This window comes from Mya arenaria, chromosome 2 (assembly GCF_026914265.1).
Source record: "Mya arenaria isolate MELC-2E11 chromosome 2, ASM2691426v1".
Lineage (NCBI taxonomy): Eukaryota > Metazoa > Mollusca > Bivalvia > Myida > Myidae > Mya > Mya arenaria.
In genome coordinates, this window is record NC_069123.1 from 46245672 (window position 1) to 46269690 (window position 24019).

The window sequence follows — 24019 nt, forward strand, 5'->3', positions numbered from 1 at the left end:
GAAAATATAATATAAAAGAACTATATCGAAATCAAACTGTTAGATAAACATGAAATGAATACAATAATGAAATATTTGAGGCTTACAAAAGTTATATCACTTCAAAAGATTTGAATGATGCAATTTTTTGTAAGTGTTTATATTTTATATATATATATATATATATATATTTATATGTATGTGCCTATATGCTTATATCATATGCTTGTTCTTGTTTAATTTTATTAGTTCGATGAATATGCATATATTTGGGGTTCTAATATCATATAGTCTAATCAATTCTCGAGTTTGTTATACATAGGAAATATTATGATCAAATGATATTTGGGGTTCTAATATTATATGGTCTAATCAATTCTCGAGTTCGTTATACATAGGAAATATTATGATCAAATGATTTGTCACTTTTTCACATCTAAGTCATTCCAAACAGTACATACTATTATTGGCCAATTTATTTATGAAGTTTATTTGACGATAATCTTAACGAAGACAAAGACGTTCGTAATTTTTTTGGTTAATCATTTAGATATATTTCAATTTCAAAAATTTCCTTCATGTATTTATACATGCAAAGAGTACTACTATTGCTAATCCGTTTATACCACAACTGCTTAAAACATAGAACGTTAACAGAAACCATACATACCCTTATTGGCCCATTTGTTACAGTTATCAAGATCTCCTACCATTTCACTATATAATTCCTTTGTATTTATGTTGTCGCAAGAAATAGTTTTACATTAACATTTTATAATCCTAGCATATCTTCTGACGTGCAAAGGGTATCTATCTATTTCATCGTAAACAGCAATTATGCGTGAACTCTTTCTTGCAACTAGTGTGTATGGTCATAGTCTCACAGTTGTCACATCAAGTTATGAGACACACTAACACATTTCATGAACTCGTAGTATAAAGTTGTATTTTATATAACGACTCGTGGCATATCCTTCAAGTCTCATTGATAAACCACTGGAAAGCATAAAATAAATATTAAGGTAATTTATGTTACAGTTTTTTCAGTCAAGTCAGTTTTTACAATTAAGAAGAATATTTTATTGCATTAAACATATCAGATATAATTATAGCAAATATATAATACATACATGTTCAAGGCATAGATTTAGACACTAATTGTTTTTTTACTGAAGAACAGAACATTTGTATGAAACTCACACTAGAAAAAACGGAAACATTCATGGAATATGGACAAATACACAGACCATAAAAGGATATCAGGCATACCGTAATTTGTCTTTGACAGTGATGTTTTGTCGGTCACAGTGGCATGCCTTTTTCTATGATACGTACATAATTGTTTTGTTTGCAAGTAAAACGTTTGTTTATTTTGCTGTGGCATGAATGACATATTCGAAGATGCCTTGTAAACATGAACAGTGGCATTTACTTTCCTGTTTTTCTAAACTCATTATCCGTAAACATAATTGTTTGCTTGCAAGCATTACGTTTGTTTACCTTGCTGTTTCAATGAATGAAATATTCGAAGAAAATCGCAGAGGCAATCTTTTAAACAAGTCACTGATTGCTTGCTTTCAAAAACCAATATCGGCGTTCATTATCAGAAGCCGAGAGTGGAAGCAACCCTCGTGCCTATATGCTTGTCTGTGAGAAAGCGCAAGTATACACGAGTAAGTTGTTAGTGTCGTTCGGGATTCCCTGTGAAGTAGGACTTGAGATCACATCATTAAAATGGATAGGCCCTAAACATGAGTTTTACTTACACCTGTCCGTATGTTAACAATCTAAAATAAATATGGAAGAAAACAATGACAGTTATTTTGAAAACATGTCGGAATATTTAAATACAAGTACAATGTCACCAAACGACACCCTTCCAGAACAGATGGAATTAATTCCTGATATTCGGCAGCCCATGTACATGATAATGATATACTCGTTGGCATACGGGTTGATCTTTGTGTTCGCGCTGTTCGGGAACGTGGTTGTGATAACTGTCGTTTGCCGTACGCGAAGGCTCCACACGCTCACCAACTTCTTCATTGTGAACCTGGCGGTCGCGGACATGCTCGTGACCGTCTTCTGTGTGCCCATCACGCTGCTTGACAGCCTCTACAACGGTGAGTGATTCCCGCATATTGAAGGTTACTAAGCCGTCATAGAATTTTCTGAAATAGGTCTCTATAATTGATACTGTGTCATATCAAACACGCATCTATATATTAACTCAAACACGCAGAATACAAATTTATCAACGAAAAGAATATCTAGAACAAGTTTAACAAAAGAGCGATAATTTCTACTTTATTCAATAGATCATAAGTTTTCCTTAGCAAGGCTTAAATGCAGACATTCATCTTAAGTGCCAATAATCAGAAAATAATAATGGTCATCAGGCCAACTGTGACATGTTATAGAGTTATCATAAAACAGATTATGTTATATTAGTTGTAAAAAACATATCAGATTTTCAAGTTCATGGTAACTGTATAGTCATTAATATTTTACTGTTGTAAAATTCCCTTAAATCTTATTCATGGATTTCGAGTATTTACATGATAAAGTAAAACTTAAGGATTGCAGTTCGGGATAAAATTGACATCGTCAACAAGATAGATCAGTTGATAGCACTTTTAGCTAAAACTCAGGGTGTTCGAGCCCTACACTCGGTAAATATTTTTGAACCGGAAAGAATGCTAATGTGTTAAACAGTTTGTGCGTTTACAAGATGTTACGAAAATTGGTGCAGCACAAGAGACACTTGAAAGTGATAATTATTGCTTTGTTGTGAAAATAAAGGTTTCTCGTTGTTCTCTGGAGAATCATGAACTCTTTACAGTACGTATTTTAACGTATTCCGATGCTTTTCGATAACTAGATCGATACTTTAGGTTTGTTATGTGTCCAAATATATTTCAGTGATGATACTTATAAAACATTTAACAGAACATTTGTTTTAAATAACATTAAGTGGCAAATAGTCCTAAAATACATATCAAAATCTACTTTAAATACTGTTTCCATGATTGTCAAATCTCCCACATTTCCCCCTCAACCAATCCAGTTACATTTAAAAGCTACTCAAAGACAACGCAAGTATGTAAAATATCAAACACAACAGTTGCCATATCAATCAGCATAACAAAAAATGTTTTTCTAAGTAATTTGTAGACAAACCAAGACCAAATTATGACTTGTTACGTGATCCTGTCAGAAACTAATGGATAACTGATTATAATTTGGCAATTTTAACGGTAGATGTCGATTTTTTCTCGCATTATTTGTATTTGTTTTAGTCGTAAATTGTTGTAAATATCTCGATATCCTTTGTTCGGGTTTCTGTTGCATTTTTATGTAATCTGCACTAAAACCTGTAAAATAAATTAACACGCACAAGGGAAAACAACAATCTATGTATTGTCATTTGTGGCCTACACACAGATTGAGAATTGAGCATTTAAAATTTTGAAGTTACGACAAAGACCCTTAAATGAAACGGACTCTTTTGCCGGTATTCATAAAACATCTTCAGTTTTTTTTTCTTACTTAAGCCATTTTTCTACCATAAGTACTTCACCGGTCATATGGAATCATAACGAAATCTTTAAATACTCAATTCTCAGTGGTTTTTAACAAATGTTCAATTGTATTTCTTGTCTAAAGACCTTTTTTTAACTATGACTTGAAAGCGACTTTTGTTTGGAAATTCACTTAATACGTTTTATGACCAGAGCCCAAGTAGTAATGATTTATTGACAAGCAACTCCAATAGCCATTTACTTGCTGATGATAAATACTGAACGTTTTACATGTCACGGACTAAACAATCAACATTCTTATATCTTTATAAGGTCGGGGTAGTCTATTGGGTAAATGAACTACTGTTGGCTATATCAGTTCAGCAACTAAGTAACTGTGGCAGACTCGGAACTTGATTTCCGTCATTTCCGATAATTCTCCGTTTCTGAGCGCAAATAAAACATACTATTTATCCCGTGTTTTTGTACCGAACACTAGGTTCATGTTAAGGGTGTCTTGCTTTTATAAAACGAATTCATAAATCAATACGTAAAAAGATATTTAAAGATGGATACCTCATGAATAATATGTTTTAAAAGTTTCGATTTCACTGTTGGGCGCTTTTAAATCTTAAATTTCATCAGTAAAATGAATGCGATTCAGCTAATGGATCTTCATTCTTTTGATTTCACACGTGAAAACATCGAAACCAAGGTTTTAATAAAAAAAATCATTTTCTGGTTAATATGCAATTATAATAAAAAGAATCCGGTCAATCATTATAAGATAAACCGAATATATGTAACAGCGATTGTGACGAAAGTCATATCAATTTATGCTACATTACCTGCGTTGTCACGATGTTCCGCGAGAGAAAATCATCTTGTCCTGCTTGGTGACCACCAACTCAATTCACGTGCGCAAAGGAACCATTTATAATAGTACATATACGGACCAGAATTAACCACGTTTAATTTACGACTAATGTCAGTGTTTGGTTATGTGAGCTTATGTTAAGAATAAAACACATTTTGTTAAATCGCGGAGCGAGCGAAGCGTTTGACTTAGCCTAAATCGCATTTAGCATAAAGCCAAATTATGACGCCATGCCTGGTTTCAGTTTTAACTGCAAATCCCATATTCACTCACGTATTGAGTCTGAGTTACAAACTTAAAACTCAAATCTGTTGATTTCGATGGTTTAAAAGACAAGAATAAGCGAATATAACATCGTGAAATTTTATATATATATTAGGCTACATTTACACTTATGTGTTAACCGTTTTGGAATATTAATATCAGTAACGACTTTTGTTTCAAATCTAAAAAAGTATTCAAACCTCAGAGAAAAATCCGGTAACATAAACTGAAAATAGTTTATAAATAATGTTATGAAGATCATATTCACTTATGCCACGCCACTCTCGTTGGCATGATTGTCTGCGAGGGTGCGTCATATGCGGTGGGGTAAAGCCGGAGACAGCTAACATGTCCGGCTTGGTGACCACTAATTCAACTCACATTCACCCGAACATCTTAATAACATGGCTTCCTCCTAAAATAGTTGTGGATCATTTACAAACAATAATCCGCCAAGATACATTGTTTCATTTACGACTAATGTCAATAAACAATTAAAATGCTTGTTTATTTATATAAGGTTATGTAATGGATAAAACATAATGACTGTGTAAAATCGCGGTACGAGCGTAACAATCTTACTTAGACTATTACGTTTTTTGGCGTCTTAATATAGTTAATAAAGTCATCGCTGAAGATAATATATTTGTTTTGGTTTAAGATTGCAACATAATTCCCCGAGTGGGCAACACAATGTTTGTTCACGACTGGCTTAGCAGCGAGTAAAATATGTACTTGTGTTGTACACGAGGTTAAACATTTTGTGATCTAAAATTGAAACAATAATATTTTAAATATATGACTGAAAGGATGTTAAAATGACGGTGAAGTGTCGTTGTTTTATTTTCAGAAATGCGGACCAAATGGAGTGCGAATGTTACCCCATTTCTAAATGTTACTCAGTCGCGATCGCGCTGACGTTCATTTGAAAATGAGAACCGGCTAAAATTTATCACAGTATCACAAAAATGCATAGTTATTTCTCGAACTTAAACCTGACTGATTTGCCATCATTTAAGAACGTCATGAACTTAAAAAAAAACATGAGGTTTAACATTTTTCAAAAATTTAAAAAATGCATTCTCTTATGCATTTTGTTGACAAACAACATTGCTCAGTATTTTTAAGACAAATAATTATTAACGACAATGTACTTGCGTAATGCCTCCAAAATATTACATTTGACTTGCAGTACAATTTCTGTTAAAGAATTAGTTTTCTATAAAAAAATGACCTGAGCTTAAAGAATGTGCTTTTAAAAGCAGTACATATATACAAGTTTGAATGATGATTTTCAGCTGTTGCTAAGATGAGTTAAGATTGAGAATGATAATTGACTGAAGTAGTTTTGTCATATCGGTACCTGAAATCAAATGGAGCACGACGTTTTTATTTTCTGCATCGTCTTTCACCTTGAGATTCTGTATCGTCAATTGGCAATTGTAATCATGATAAACTGTTAAAAGTTGCATCACTACTATCACTTTATAATAAGCCTCGTGCAAACGAGAACACGCCCAGTAGCATAAATAATGAGGGCCCTCAACAACACAAAAATTATTGGAGAAGGCCAAAGAGTTTCAAAAATATTTCAGGTACAAGTCTTTCACATCTAACAAATACATCTTTTGCAACATGTTTTGGTGTAATAGGTGCTGAGCAAATTTTACGAAGAAATCATTTTTGAAGAATCGTTTGTTTGCTTGTTTCCGAAAAAAATAATTCGACAATAATTTATGAATATGTTTTTGTGTCTAACTAAAGGCTTGCGGCTTATTGCTTATATACTTTCAAGAAAAAAGATATTCAATACATATTGAACAATTTGCACTCGCTGGTTGATAAAATAGAAGTATCTTACTCAAAACTGAAGGAGTCACCACCAAGGTACATATCTTGATTACTGGATAGTGTCGAACATTTTGGCACTTGGACGATTTATAATCTTTTAACACTTTCTTGTTAAACGCTAATGCTTTCCTAAGCAAAATGTAATGAAACAGCTACGAGGCCACAAATTCCCCAGTTAAAAAGGGGGAAAATGTTGTTATTTTTTCTGTATTTAAATCATATCGGTGTTTTTGTGTTGATCATAATTCAAATAAGTAACACACGATAAGGCATTAAAATTCAAACTAAAATGACATTAACCGATGTTGTACGCCTTAAAAGAGATAAAAAACACACGTTTTTTGTGTTTTTGTCCTTCAACACTAATTTCGCACCGTGGTGTTACCTTAACATAATCCTATTTTAATGATTCCCACTGTTCAAACCAAGAAGACACCAAACATGAGATGTACATTGCATAAACACAGTGTACAAGTATCAAACTATCGCATCAATCATGATTTCACGTCTCTCAGAAATGTAATCTTATTTTCTAAAATAGACGTAAACCATTTTGTTGTTTGAAAATTTTGATATTTAGGAAATTCAAAAGCAATATCTTTTGTTATCATCTCTGTCATCTCAAGAATGCTCTGCTGTTTTCCAATCTTTTTAATGTTATGTCTTTTTTGCTTCCCAGTTCAAAACCGCAAATTTATCTTGCCTTTAATCAAAGGCTTCTCTCCAGTTATATACAATATTCTGACCCAAATGTATTTCCGCTTCAAATTATATTTCCATTTCTAATTATAACGTCTTTCTTTCTTGCTTAATTTACATTATGTATGTTTTGCTTCTATTGATATTGGATATTTTGCTTCAAGTGATTTTTTTTTCCAGCTTCAAATATAAATGCATTCTGGGTTTATAAGAGTAATTTATCAGTTGCTGGTGATAATTTGTTATTAAACGTCTTTAAATTATGCATGTATATTTTACTTCAAATAATAATGTATGCGTTGCTTCTAATTAATGTGTACGTGTTTCAATTTGAGTGATAATGTTTTTAGTTACTTCTTTCGATAAATTTTTAGGCTTATTCACTTAGACAATGTAATAAATAAAAAGGCAACAATTGTATTAAAATATCAATACATTTCAGATAAACGTCGGAATGTATCTACAAATCTGCAAGCCTATAAGGCAACATTCTGATGTGTTCTTGGAACGGTTTTTATCTGCGCATACCGCACTTACATGTATTGTAAACGTTGAAAAAATGCGTAACATTTAATTGCTATTGGAACCAAGCATAAGATAACTCGTTTGATTTCATTAACTCTGCATTTTAACGGAACACGATGAGAAGTCGTTGTTTGTCTAAACTAGTTTTGAAGTTACAAGTCTTTGAATGATCGAGGGATATGAAAGTCTTTATGAGAGCACTTACAGCGGCTACCATTGCAATATGTGGCAGACCAATTAACGATACACGCTACGGATATTGAGAAGCTATTAAGCATTACTGATTACTGTAGACAGGAAATGACACGTTCTGTTTTATTGTTTCCGCAAGCCTTATGTAACCGTATTGCATACGTAATAACCCCCTGGATCTTCAAAAGCATTGCTGTCGGAAAGTTTGGTTTTTAGATAACTTATACATTTTATACGAATAAAACATACTTGTACGAACCCTGCCCCACCATAAATAGGCGGAATAAACCCTCCTCACAAGTAATAGGCGGACAAAACCCTCCCCACCTGAAATAGGCGGACAAAGTACTCCCTACCAATTATAGGCGAACAAATACCACCCCACATGAAAAAGCCGTACACAAACTTCCCTACAGGTAATAGACGGGCAAAACCGTCCTCACCTTTAAAAGGTGGACGAACCCTCCCTACCAATTATAGACGAACAAAATCCGCTCCGCATGAAAGAGCATTACACCAACTTTCCCACAGGTAATAAGCGGATTCAACCCTCCCTACCTGTAATAGGCGGACAAATGCGTCCCCACCTGTAATAGGCGGACGAACCCTCCCTAACAGTAATAGGCCAACAAAACCAACCCCATCAGTGAAAGGTGAAAAACCCTTCCCTATGAAATACAACTTATTTGCCATATGCCAAGTCTAATTGTTACAGAGCTCGTATGAATTGTATATTATTTTATTATATTTTATGAATATATTTCACTGAAACTTAACAAACATTTCGATTTAGACCGGATAAATTATTTGACTTGATAACCCGCCGAGTGCGGGAAAATCCTACACTTGGTGGAAGGCTTTTTTATTATATTACCGATGCAGTTCGGGTCCCAAACAAATATATTTTTTAGTTCGATTTGCTTTATATATATTCCCAAAATATTCCCCGGAGCGGGGCCTAACCTGATCCCAGGGTAACTAAAATTGTAAAAACATCATACTGATTAATATTGAAATCGTTGAAAATTATGACAATTATCAAATAATGCAAATAAAGGTACTTTCCTCGACTTTTTTCTCAATCAATAATGTATAATATAATCAATAATTTTACATTCGATAATTTGTGAGGTACTTTGTGTGCGGTGTGCACGTTTAACAACTGTTCTTTTTACATTAAGGATTGCATTTGTTTCGATGTTATGAACACAAAAGGGCATACAAGAAAATCAATGGAGCGCAATTTGCGAAATTCCAAAATTAATAAGAAAAGGGTCATGTCGTGAATTTTCTTTTTTAATATATTCCATTCAGTAAATTGGTTTTGTTTTGATATATTTATGAAATGAGTGTCGTTTTAAGGGAAGAAGCTGCACTTTTTTACACGACAATTCCAAAGAATACCATGTGTTCAACGTTAGCGGACATTCACATGGATATAATGGGTTCAAACTTGATTAAATCAATGTTTGGTACAAGCTAAATCAATAACAGCAATCAACGGAAAAAAGATGATTTAAATGAATCTGGAGTTTTATTATACTATGACGTTGTTTTGTGTAGTACATTCGATGATGTTCTTGCTAATTAAACATTAACTGAACACGTAATTATATACTGATGTTTTCTAATCATAATTAGCCGCATAAACGATGTACCACGCACATTATTGAACATAGTTGATTAACAACAGCTCATTGCTTTGAAAATTCAATTATTTTAAGACTTAACAGACTATAACAGCACGAGAAAACCATTGGAAAAGAAATCTAACGCCATGGTGAGTACCGTATTGACGAATTCAAAACTATTTATATTTTTAATGCATTCAGGCAATTTCACCTATAACATACAAACAGTTTAAGAGCAAAATTATATAAGAATAAAAAGCGAATGTTTTTCAGCACTTAATCCTAGCAAAATTGGGAATGGCACTTTAGAAAATGCTAAACGATTTCAAAATCACTCAAGTAATAAACGATTAAGCATTTAGACTATTATTTTTTTTCAGTTCCACAGTAAAAGCAAGCCATTTTATATGTGTTCTTTTTAAAGTTCTACTTTGTTTGAACTTCTGGTTTGTAAAAGTAAACAATCAGTATACAACTGCACAAACACATACGTTAACCCTTGGCTTAGGATCTGTCTTTGTATAGTTGTATCGTACATTGGACGAGTTGGAAATGCTGCTCAGACAGTGTCCATTCATTTGCTGGTCATGTCTGAATCGTGTCGTTAAGTTTTTCAATTTATCTCGTGTGTGTTTTCTATGTCTTCGTGTTGATCCTAGCTCCGATAAGGATTTCTTTCGTTGAGTAATGGTTGAACTGATTTTAAAGCAAAGGGATGGCTGTATGTTTTTAAATATTCGACTTTTAAATGCCAGTTTGAGTGACTTTTGACTTAGTGTATTTATTTGTTGTATCGCCGCTTTATTACCAATTCGCTTTAAAGAGGAAACGCCTCGTAGTTTGTCTATTGTATGTGCCGTAAGCATCACAGACCTATAACAGTAATAGACCTTTATAATACTACTTACGTAACACTTTTATAACACTGCTCACGTCACACTTCTATACCAGTGCTGACGTCACACTTAATAGTGGTGTTAGAGGTCGGCAGGTATTTGCCATCCGTGAATATTTAATTTCCATAATGACCAATAAATAATAAATAACTTATACATGAATAAACCCGTTAGTGAACTCCAGCATCGCTGTTCCTTCCAAGGCGGTTGCATTGTGCTTCTAAACAGGTAATTTGTTAAATGATTGACTCACATGCAAGATAATGTAGTCCAGTCGATAAATAAAGAAAGCTGAGCTACATAATTCTATAACTATGTGGTTCCTCCCGTCAGTATTGAACCATAAACTAAGGGCATTGCATATGTTAAAATATTATATGCAATTATAAGTATGGTTAACTTATATGGACTCATATCAATTTTCTTGATCTCATAATGCTTATTTCGCTAAAACGTCTGTATTAATTCGCAGAATGATTTTTTTTAATTAATCTATTCAAAGACAGATGAAACCCATCAATAAAATACGACGGGTTTGATAAAGAAGATGAAACGATATAAATTGATTTATCAAAGCTAACGATTCAAGAGAAACCATTCCGAGAGCTCATTTATTTTTATAAGTCTGCAAATATTTTCTACTCCGTCACACTGTGATGTATTTTAGAGGCCCCGACGTTTGATTTCTAATTAATTTGGGGTCCGAGACAAATTATAGTGCTGGCCGTCCATTTACGTACGGTTATTTTTCATCTAGAGTACACATAGCCTTTCTGCTTTTGTTTTTGTGAAATGAGTTTTAATGTTCAACCGTCAGTTCGCCGAATCGTTAATTCAAGTAAAAATTGAAACAAGGAGCCAAATCCATACCTAAGACCTGGTACAAGGCCTCACAGGGACACTCGACACAAATCACATAGACATTAAAATGTCGTCTTCAATATCGCAACAGCAAATTGAATTTCGCACAAATAAGGAAAACTCTTTTTTCAATATTTGGTAATACCTTTAAAATATCAGAAGTTGCCTGGTTCTAGTATGTTAGTAATGTCCAGAATTATTTGGTTTATTTTTGTATTATTCGGTATGTAGAAAATAATTTCTCCCACCTCAGATAAGTAGATCCAATAATTTAGCTATGCTAGAAATTCTTATCTTGCCCACGGGCGAAGATAAAATGCCCGTATGGAACTTCTTTTTAATGGTCTCCACATTGTAATTACCTCCCTTGTTAAAGACTGTTGTCTGTAGCATTTAAGAACATTTTCTTGTGGTAATATTTAGAACGCTAATTATTTCTCGCTTCAAATGTCATCATAAAACAGTCATCACGCACCTTTCAAGAAATAATGCTTCACTCTCCTTAGAACTATTTAAAGACCGATTTGACTAATAACATCATCTGAATCGCTGCGCGCATATCCATGACAACCACGAATTATCGCATATCCATGCGCAATTATTTTTACTAAGCACAAAAGAGTTCCAGCAAAAAATACATTTTTACTTAATTTTGTTAAACTGAGGTGGGAGAAAAAGCATCTACCATAGCCGCTCGTGTAAGATAGGTTCATCCCGACCCTCGCGCAGGGTGTTTTGCGAAAACTCGGTAAACCTCGTTTCCGCAAAACACCCTACGCTCAGGTCGGGATGAACCTATCTTACACTCTCGGCCATGGAAGATACTAATAGTCTTCCAAAAGGACATAAGATAAGCTCAAAGTAACACTATCATTTACATGTACATACGTATTACGAAATAATATATATTATTAAAACCATACAACAGTGATAACCAAATTTGACAACCATTCAAAAAATCTTGTCGCCGTGATAACCTAATACCACTTGCATAGATAATAACAAAGGCAACAACATAAACAGATGTTTGATGATATGACATTCATATGAAATATCATCACAATGACATTATTTCGCTAGACAAACAATATGGATAATCATTATGGATTTCAAACAATATTCACTAATATACACACTGTATACTGTGTTTCAGGTTGGCGGTATGGAGCGTTCCTTTGCAAGGCGACCCCGTACCTTCAGGGTGTGTCCGTCTGTGCGTCCGTCAACTTTCTCGCCGCCATTGCAGCTGACAGGTAAATTGGCTACATGAGTCGATTTAAAACTATATCGCAGCGGCAAAAAGGCAATAAAAATTACACTTTTTTAACAAATTATTTATAATTTACTAACTATCATGTTTTAATATATACACTTTACAACTTATACATAAATTAACTTTTTACTTAATCACTGGCAAGTTTATTGGTGTGATAAAGTATTAGGAAGTGTGTATGTTGTGTTGCAGATATCTGGCAATCTGCTACACTTTGGAACACAAGATGACATGGACGATCGGAAAAGTTATCGTCTGCGTTATATGGCTGTTTTCATTGTGTATCATGACGCCATGGGCACTGTTCTACAAGCTGAAAGCGGAGGTCATTCAAACGCAAGAGTTTTCCTTCTGTTACCAAGAGTGGCCAGTCGAGAACGGCGAGTCAGTGTTTCTACTGATAGTTTTCATCTCGTGCTACGTAATCCCGCTGGTTCTCATAATTGGCTGTTACTTTATGATTGCCCTGAGAGTTTCCACGCGCAATGCTCCGGGCATATTCCGGTACAACAATGTCATACAGAAATCCAAAGTTAAGGTCATAAAAATGTTGGTGCTAATTGTTCTGTTATTCGCGATTTCCTGGTTGCCACTTTATATCATTTTCTTAGTATTTGCTTTTAATCCTCCGGACCCGCACAGTAAAACCGCCGACATTCTAATAAATGTCTGTGTTCCAATCGCGCAGTGGCTTGGGAATTCCAACAGCTGCATGAACCCTATCATATACTGTTTCTACAGTAAGACAATTCGGAAGCGGACCGTGGCGATGCTGTCCTGCTCCAGAAACATCGAGGTCCGTAGGCGCCAGAGCCGCTACTCCAGTACAAGGCTCATGTCCGTGGACTACACAAATGGACAAATCACCCTCAGACTGAACAAGCGCCGCTGTGAATCGATCAACTTTCTTCCTCCGAAAAATGGAAATTATATTTGCGAAAGCACATTCTATGATTAAAGCATAAGAGTGTGATATACAATCAGAGACATTTGTCAAAACATAAATGACATCTGGCATTTTAGATCTTTACTTATTACTATCTAAATGCTTAATGTTTTTGATACTGAGTGCGCCTAAAATAATTTCTGTTGATTACCTTGTGGAAAATCTTTAAACATGCAAATTAAGATGTTTTATTTTGAAGGTTGGTTAACCTTTTAAAGAGTCTCTCTTTGGTTTAACATTAATGTTGTAAAATATAATTATTAGAATTGATTTGTATTCGAGTAACAGTTATTGTACCAAACTCAAGCAAAAAAAATATTTAAAATGTCGTGCAATAAATTATTGTACAAAATCGTGTGTCTGTCTTTAATTTGCGTTTCACTGAACAAGTACATTTGATCAAGATATGTCGCGAAAAAGGATAGGATTTTTTTCAAATGTATGTTTTTAACTTTAAACTGAACGACATGATTTTAAAAGTAATTTATTTCGTCTTAAAATACATGAGCTTTTTTTTCGAATAAATAATTGAAACATAATTTACTTCAAACAGATATGCATTCAACTCATTGTGAAGTTAGGACCTCTAGAAGCGGTTTATATACCCGTTTTTCAACGTTTTTTATTGATCATTTGTCGCACAACGTGTTTTGTTTCACTTTATACCTTTTGAATTTGAGTCTCCAGGTGGTTTTCGATGTAAGAGATAAAATAAATGATCAATCGTCGACCAATCGCCGAACATTCCGAAAATTCCGGTACTAATTCATTTCTTTCTAAATCAAATCCCGATTAACATGGATTGGACATCAGGCTTAAATTAAGCGATGGGCAAATAAAAATATAAAAACTCAAGCATGTGTTTATAGTGAAAGTGGCCGACCTCTGCTCGTGCCAAGGCATGCACATGCCATCATTTCTTTTTTTTGCACAGATAAACTCTAAAGTGAAAGAGAAAACCAGAAACTCCAAAATCAGAATGTAAGCAAACCTGTCTTTTACAATTCAATCAAAACAAAACCATGTATTTAAATTGTATAAACCCTTTTATCCAGATTTTGTCTCGTATATTATTTCGCAATAATCAAAAATGTCTAGATTTGAGCCCTTACGAAACGATATTTTCTGTGTATTTTAGCGCACTACTAAAAGTAAGCATAACTTGTCCTCAAATGACATCCTTTTGTAGATTCAAACAACTAAAGACACTAATACCACTGTTATTGGCTGTACAAACTTTGATCAAATGAAGAATGTACACGGTGAATTGAGAATCAGACTTTTTATGTTAATACTTACTACTTACACAAACTACTATAATTTTTGTTAAAATGCATACTGACAAAACGTTCCAAAAACAATATTGGAAAATATAAAGATGATTGGTATGGAGATTGTGACTTTAGCGGAAATTTTACAAATAGTTATTGCAATATTGATTAATCCTGACTGTCTCGTAAAAATAAAAATAAAAAATAGGTAAAATATTAGAGTTGGCATTAACCATAGAAACAAACACTTACTAATTGTTGGTAGTGATTTTAACACTTATAAGATAGTAATGGAAACAAAAAAAAGGTTATTTGTATTAACGTAAGCAGTCGAAACAAACTCAATTAAACGTGATTAATAATGGTATCTTTTTTGAAATTTGAATGTGGAAAATAATGAGAAAAACATTCAATACTTTGCAAACCTTGAAAACGGCATGCATAATTTGAAAACAATGCACACTTTAAAAGATAATAATACAATTATAACTTAACCTTTAGTAATATTAAATGCTCAACGGACACTCTTCAAGAAATTATACACAAAACCTGATTTTAATTTAGATTGCAACAGTTTCTTCTCGGCACAAATTGCCGAACTAAAAAAGACAAGAACACTTCAAAAGGCTTGGGGTCTGATGGTTTCACTGCCGAGTTTAAAATATTCTTTGTCAATGCTATTCAACAATGTTTTACAGAAGGCAATTGATCTTCCTTATAAAACAAGGTCTATTTTTTAAATTCCAAACCAACGGAGATATTGATAAGTTATTTCGAACTGAAGACCAATAAGTTCACTTAATGTAGATTATATAAATCGCAACGAAATCCAAATAAATAGATTTTGATTAAATTGTTAGACCTTTTCAAACAGGGTTTTTTCATGGTAGAAACATACGATTTATAGATGAATGTATTCGCTGTTTAAAATTAGCATGGGTTGATATTTTTGCCGATTTGAAAAACCTTTTGATACATTAAACCACGAATTCATACTTAAAACTGGAGATCTTTTGAATTTGGGTGATATTTAACAAACTTGGTAAAGCTCTTATGATAGCAACAGTGTTATAATGAATAATGATTTTCTCTTTGAAGAATTTCGAATTCGATTGGGCGTCTGACAAAGCTCCCCTCTGCCTTCTTCCTTATTAAGCATTTGTATTTAACTGCTATCTAATACAATACAGAAAAATAAACTAATTAAATGAATACAATTACATAACAATGAAGAGAAACAATCGCTTTTTGCAGACGATGCTACATACATTAATGATGGCTCCAGAAAGTCATGCGAAACTTTGCAGACGATGCTACATACATTAATGATGGCTCCGGAACGTCATTCGAAACTTTGCAGACGATGCTACATACATTAATGATGGCTCCGAAACGTCCTTCGAAACTTTGCAGACGATGCTACATACATTAATGATTGCTCCGAAACGTCATTCGAAACTTTCATTTAAATAATACAAAACTTTAAAACAATATCTGACCTAATTTTAGATCCATCAAAATGTACAATATTAAGAGTTATACAATAAAGCCACATTTATCATATGGGCGGTAGAATATTTCTTTTGATCGCAAAATAAATGTCACTTATATAAGAAGAAAGCAATTTTAATTATCAGAGTTCCCTTAATGTTCCTAAACTAAATCATACACCATTGTCTCTTTAAATGCGCGGTTTTGTATCTTTAACCTACACTTATATATATTAAGTAGTGCCCACCACTTCCGGAAACTTAGATCTGTATACGAAATATATCAAACAAGAGATATACATGTTCATGAACGGCGTGATTTTCAGAGATTACGACTGAAATATATTCTGAGATTACATCAAAATATTTTTTCAGTTTATTTTATGCTTAAATTTAAGAAAAACATTTAATTTAATTGGCGATAGTTAGAAACACGCTTATTGTTATGTCATTTTTCTTACTTAATTGGAATGTAACGTTTTCTGCACGTGATATTTATTTTAAAGTGTAGAGTTCCCATGTCGGAATGGCTAAAAAATATCATATTCAATGTTTTCCCAATACATATGAACAACTATGGCAACAAGTTTTCGAATTTGAGCGAACAATAGCTTCGAGTTTAATTTCGTCTGATATAACCGCCGTTTTATTAACGTTTTTCTAGTTTAATGTTCCACATCCAATTTAAACGTTAATGACGAATTTCTAATAAAACAACAATATTAGTTTGAACCATTGTAGTGGTTGCATTTTATGATGGGATCCTACTTTAAAGGATAGTTATTGGAGAAAAAAGTATCCCTCTGTATTACAGAACGCAGCCACAAAACAAAAGTATAATATAAAGCCAAAGAAGATTTCTACCATTACCCGCGTGGGAGGTCTACGGATAACAGCGCTAGCTAAATATATGATGATGAATTCACATTAAAAATATATTCACCTGCGAATATAGCGAATCCCAATACCCCGATACATTCTCTTCATAATTAATTAATAATTTACTTACAGACATATGTTTATGCTTACAATAAACTCTATTAATAAGAGTCCAGACCTCAGTTATACAAAATTAGAATAACTATTACAATCAAACTGAGTAAAGCCAATACATTACTAGAGTACTCACACACTGGAAAATCAAGAAAAATGGAAGTATGTCAAAAAAAATAAACAAATTCCAGTGTTATTGGATTTATTACGAGTCGTCATGTATAATACACAATTGCATTCAATGAGTTCAGGAAATGTGTGAACACAATTGTGTTTGACGAGTGTCAGATCATTTTTTAGACATGTTTATTTCCTGTAAAAAACAAAAAAAAACTACCTGCTTCACCTGTTTATCGTCAGCACAGATAACAAAGATAACGTTTTCTTGTTTTTACCGGGAAAAGCATGTGATAAGGAGAAGCTGACAACACAATGCCGTTGCAGAAATGTGATAGAATAGTTTAAACAAAAGTAATACTCTATCTGATCTCTTTTGTTCAATAAATGTAAATGAAATACTGTGATGATATCCAGTAACAGTGTGTGTATACCACGTGATAAATTACGTCATATATGCTACGTCGGAAGGCAATATTTTTCTTAAAATAAAGACTTAAATCAAAGGTAACTTTTCGCTTACTACACCATTTTAAATGAAACAAAGGCCAGTCTATGTAGCTTAAAGAGCCCCACCTTTTTTAATAACCGGAGTTTGATAAGGTGATTAGTTTCATCAAACACTTCAACAAACCTGTTTCCCAAACAATGTTTTGACAGTGCTCCGTCAGACGGCCGTATTGTGTAAAGATTTGTCGAAGTGTTATAAGAAACTAAACTCTCAATCAAAATTTGGTAAAAGACCGAAGGCGGGGCTCCGTAAGCTGCATAGACTGCGCTATGTTTCATTTAAACTGGTAAAGAAAATGAAATATTATCATTGTTTTAAGTCTTCAATTGAAGCAAAATATTGCCTTCCGACGTAGCATTTATGACGCAATTTATCACGTGGTATACACACACTGAGTAAGAACCCCCAACATCAACAATTACTTTTTTTTATATGAATGGTGACGTCACATCTTGATATATGACGTCATAATTTTTATCCTCATGACGTAACTTACGGTTTAAATACAGCAAGTGAAACACGTTTCAAGATTATTTTTTTCATTATTTTAAATCAAAAGGAAATATCATAAATGAATCTGATTATTTAAATGGAAAAAAAGAACTACTTTTTTCAATTTAATCTTTATCATAAAATAAATATTGGGTATAAACGTATGGCTCGCAGGAATATTACCAATTAAGAACAGAACAGAATTTATTCGATTTAAACCATTACGGTTTCTCATCATAAAGATATACAAAATAGATAAATACAAATGTTAAACAATAAGCAATACAAGAGTTGCTACATATAAACAAAGTGATACTTAAATATTAAGCAGTGCATGAGCTCATAAAGATAAACAAGAGAACAAATTATAATATTTCATCGCATCATGGATATATTATGCAAAGATTTTATAGTGTTGTTTAATATGCTGTTTCTAATTCCATATGCATCTCTTATATAGGTGGCAAGATTATTTAGTTCGTTTCTTCTTTTAGAATTAAGCTGTGAAAGCATTTTGAAAACACTTGGATTTCTCCAATAAAAGTTTTAATGTGTCTTCGTCTAAGATCTCCATAAGGTGCACATTTAAATTTTAATTAAGCATTTCATGTTACCATTTATATTGTTAACAAACAGCGAAGTGATGTTGCTATATTGCACATGTGTAATATATAAGAGATATTATATTTGGACGCTTTTCTGGTGACGTCAAATTTGGTGTATTGACACGAAAAAAAAAAAAGAACCTACCTGTTTCACCTGCGCTGATGAGGCGTAAAAGTAAAGAAGTTGTTCACTTTCCCGAGCGACACTATTTTCTCCAGACCATACACTTTTTGGCAGTATTGAGGATTTATTTTCGCAATTTCATAATATGAAATGCATTTCTTGAGTTAAAGTTTTATCATTTTACGTTTAACCTTTTCTACAATATGTATACACCCTGGTAAAAGTAAGTTTGGTATCTTATCTCTGTTCTCCAAAACAATTATGCCTACCTTCCTTCCCAATTTTTGTTGAGATGTGCATGGTAACAAAGATCTTTTTTTTTGGCCTGATTATCCGAATGCCACAATGGTCAAAGCAATGCTATTTCCCGCGATACATGCAATGCAGAGAGGTAGAACATGGGCGAATTTAAAACAAAAAACGTATATCTAATCATTTCGTTCATTAGTAAAACGAATTATTTGATGACATCCAGAAAAAATAATATTAGCACTTTACCTTTGAAGAAATTTGCTTCGACGTCATACAGAGTTAGATGACGTCATAATTTTATGATATGTTCATATCGTCATTACATTTTCAAATTCAAGAAGTGTCAAACAGTAAGAGAGTTTTCATTAAACCAAAATAAAATATTACGATTTTCTCATATGATTTAAATAAAAAAATCAACAGTCAATAACCCTTAATTAGTAAAACAAAACGAGAAATAAACGTATGAACTGCTGGAGATCTACCAATTTATTTGTAATGTTTCCAATTAAATTAATTACCAACATGTGGTTTGACATTGTTAAATAACATATGTGTAATTCAGGAAACTACGTGATGGTTATTTTAAACTGGAAACGAGGTTTGGCATGTGATAGAGTGATATCAGTGATGTACACACGAAGCAGCCTTAGGAGTGGTTAATCATCCAATGGAAATTACAACTGCCAAAGGGTGTTTGTAATGAATTCAATTTATTTTTATGTCTGTAATTTATTATTCATAGTTCAAAATAGTTCTTTTTACAACTTCTTTCTTACTTATTGCTGTATTTTTTATTTATGCCATGCTGACGAGTGTTTTGTTTTCGTTTATTCATTTGTTCCCATAGCGGAATAGTGACACGTATGCTGAGCTTCATCGTGCAATAAATATTATGCGAATTAATTAAAACGCATGCTAGTTATTAAAATTTTCCTTGAAAAAAAACAACAACATGCTTCAAAGCAATCACTTCTACAACCTATTACGATAATTTAAATATACGTGTATATGGTTGTGGGTGTAAGAACCATATTTATGCATAACTGTTTTGTTACTCATTTAACGTGTCAGCAGAAATATTTACATAGTAATGCTTATATACGTGTTGTTCATACGTCATCTTGTCTCTGACATTATATCGACTTTGTCTCTGACAATATATCGACTTTGTGTCTGACATTATATCGACTTTGTCTCTGACAATATATCGACTTTGTCTCTGACATTATATCGACTTTGTCTCTGACATTATATCGACTTTGTCTCTGACCAATATATCGACTTTGACAATATATCGACTTTGTTTCTGACATTATATCGACTTTGTCTCTGACATTATATCGACTTTGTCTCTGACAATATATCGACTTTGACTCTGACATTATATCGACTTTGTCTCTGACAATATATCGACTTTGTCTCTGACATTATATCGACTTTGACTCTGACATTATATCGACTTTGTCTCTGACATTATATCGACTTTGTCTCTGACATTATATCGACTTTGTCTCTGAAATTATATCGACTTTGTCTCTGACAATATATCGACTTTGACTCTGAAATTATATCGACTTTGTCTCTGACATTATATCGACTTTGTCTCTGACAATATATCGACTTTGTCTCTGACAATATATCGACTTTGTCTCTGACATTATATCGACTTTGTCTCTGACATTATATCGACTTTGACTCGGACATTATATCGACTTTGTCTCTGACATTATATCGACTTTGTCTCTGACAATATATCGACTTTGTCTCTGACAATATATCGACTTTGTCTCTGACATTATATCGACTTTGTCTCTGAAATTATATCGACTTTGTCTCTGACAATATATCGACTTTGTCTCTGACAATATATCGACTTTGTCTCTGACATTATATCGACTTTGTCTCTGACATTATATCGACTTTGTCTCTGACAATATATCGACTTTGTCTCTGACAATATATCGACTTTGTCTCTGGCATTATATCGACTTTGTCTCTGAAATTATATCGACTTTGTCTCTGACAATATATCGACTTTGTCTCTGACAATATATCGACTTTGTCTCTGACATTATATCGACTTTGTCTCTGAAATTATATCGACTTTGTCTCTGACAATATATCGACTTTGTCTCTGACATTATATCGACTTTGTCTCTGACAATATATCGACTTTGTCTCTGACATTATGACTTTGTCTCTGACATGATATCGACTTTGTCTCTGACATTATATCGACTTTGTCTTTGAAAAAATATCGACTTTGTCTCTGACATTATATCGACTTTGTCTCTGACATTATATCGACTTTGTCTGTGAAAAAATATCGACTTTGTCTCTGACAATATATCGACTTTGTGTCTGACATTATATCGACTTTGTCTCTGACAATATATCGACTTTGTCTCTGACATTATATCGACTTTGTCTCTGACATTATATCGACTTTGTCTCTGACAATATATCGACTTTGACAATATATCGACTTTGTTTCTGACATAATATCGACTTTGTCTCTGACATTATATTGACTTTGTCTCTGACAATATATCGACTTTGACTCTGACATTATATCGACTTTGTCTCTGACAATATATCGACTTTGTCTCTGACATTATATCGACTTAGACTCTGACATTATATCGACTTTGTCTCTGACATTATATCGACTTTGTCTCTGAAATTATATCGACTTTGTCTCTGACATTATGTCGACTTTGTCTCTGACAATATATCGACTTTGTCTCTGACATTATGTCGACTTTGACTCTGACATTATATCGACTTTGTCTCTGACATTATATCGACTTTGTCTCTGACAATATATCGACTTTGTCTCTGACAATATATCGACTTTGTCTCTGACATTATATCGACTTTGTCTCTGACATTATATCGACTTTGACTCTGACATTATATCGACTTTGTCTCTGACATTATATCGACTTTGTCTCTGACAATATATCGACTTTGTCTCTGACAATATATCGACTTTGTCTCTGACATTATATCGACTTTGTCTCTGAAATTATATCGACTTTGTCTCTGACAATATATCGACTTTGTCTCTGACAATATATCGACTTTGTCTCTGACATTATATCGACTTTGTCTCTGACATTATATCGACTTTGTCTCTGACAATATATCGACTTTGTCTCTGACAATATATCGACTTTGTCTCTGACATTATATCGACTTTGTCTCTGAAATTATATCGACTTTGTCTCCGACAATATATCGACTTTGTCTCTGACAATATATCGACTTTGTCTCTGACATTATATCGACTTTGTCTCTGACATTATATCGACTTTGTCTCTGACAATATATCGACTTTGTCCCTGACATTATATCGACTTTGTCTCTGACAATATATCGACTTTGTCTCTGACAATATATCGACTTTGACTCTGACATTATATCGACTTTGTCTCTGACAATATATCGACTTTGTCTCTGACATTATATCGACTTTGTCTCTGACATTATATCGACTTTGTCTCTGAAAAAATATCGACTTTGTCTCTGACATTATATCGAACTTGTCTCTGACAATATATCGACTTTGTCTCTGAAAAAATATCGACTTTGTCTCTGACATTATATCGACTTTGTCTCTGACAATATATCGACTTTGTCTCTGAAAAAATATCGACTTTGTCTCTGACATTATATCGACTTTGTCTCTGACATTATATCGACTTTGTCTCTGAAAAAATATCGACTTTGTCTCTGACATTATATCGACTTTATCTCTGCAGACAAGCCACATACACATTGAACTATTTATTAGGGATTTATTAGGGGTTAATTATCCGAGTACCCGAGTACCAAATTACTACTCGAGTACTCGAAAAAAATATTTTTTATAAAATTCACTAAATACACGATTTACAGACGTAAGTATCAGATCTGGCGCGTTTCAAATAAGACAATTTACGGTCCCTCTAATCCCCTCTGTGACCAAATTGAAAGGCAGTGACACCAACATTTATAAATAAATACTATTTGTCAATAAATTTTGGTGTCACTGCCCTTCAACGGTCAGCAAGGGAGTACACCGGGGGTTTTAACCAATGAACCTCACACATATCGTAACCCGTATATACAATTTCAGAATTAAAACTATGAGCCAAATCGGAAAAAAATGTCAACGCCCACCTCAGTCGAAAAAATAATTATTTCATAAATTTTGGTCAATAATGTCGAAAGGGATATGCCCATTGAATATCAAATAGAGAACAGAACAGATCATTAATTTTCCAGAAGATCATAGACCCATGTGGCCGAATATCATACAAAAATGGCGACAAGTACAAAACATGTGTAAATAAACTAAATATTCATTCATATACATGCATTTTCGTGCACTACAGACATCATATAACATACCAAAACATACAATAATCAAAATTTTAACAATACAATGAATGGTTTATAGGTGATATATTTCAAGCAATTCTCTTTAATATTTAACAGGTCGTGTCTTTACAAATGTATGCACGAAAAATATCACAACAAACCAATTACAAATTCCATCAAATTGTGAATAGTTGCAGGACAATGCATGCATGGTAGGCACGCACGCACTGAAAAATGGAACGACCTTACACGTATTATACGTGCACTATCAGTATGAATGT

The 24019-nt window shown here is 33.3% G+C and overlaps 1 protein-coding gene across 1 annotated transcript; it reads left to right on the forward strand.

Annotated features, from left to right (window-relative positions):
* The first annotated feature begins 1688 nt into the window (after positions 1 to 1688).
* LOC128225120 (neuropeptide SIFamide receptor-like) lies at positions 1689 to 13839 on the forward strand. Its single transcript, XM_052935153.1, has 3 exons — positions 1689 to 2102; positions 12450 to 12549; positions 12762 to 13839. Exons 1-3 carry the CDS (start codon positions 1778 to 1780, stop codon positions 13525 to 13527), a joined length of 1191 nt encoding a protein of 396 aa, XP_052791113.1. The 5' UTR covers positions 1689 to 1777; the 3' UTR covers positions 13528 to 13839.
* Positions 13840 to 24019: the final 10180 nt, after the last annotated feature.

Bases quoted from the DNA above. Each gene is read 5' to 3' on its own strand.
- LOC128225120 (XM_052935153.1), top strand. From the start codon at position 1,778: ATGGAAGAAAACAATGACAGTTATTTTGAAAACATGTCGGAATATTTA. The intron at 2,103-12,449 runs GTGAGTGATTCC...ACTGTGTTTCAG, and splicing joins GCTTGACAGCCTCTACAACG to GTTGGCGGTATGGAGCGTTC. The intron at 12,550-12,761 runs GTAAATTGGCTA...GTTGTGTTGCAG, and splicing joins GCCGCCATTGCAGCTGACAG to ATATCTGGCAATCTGCTACA.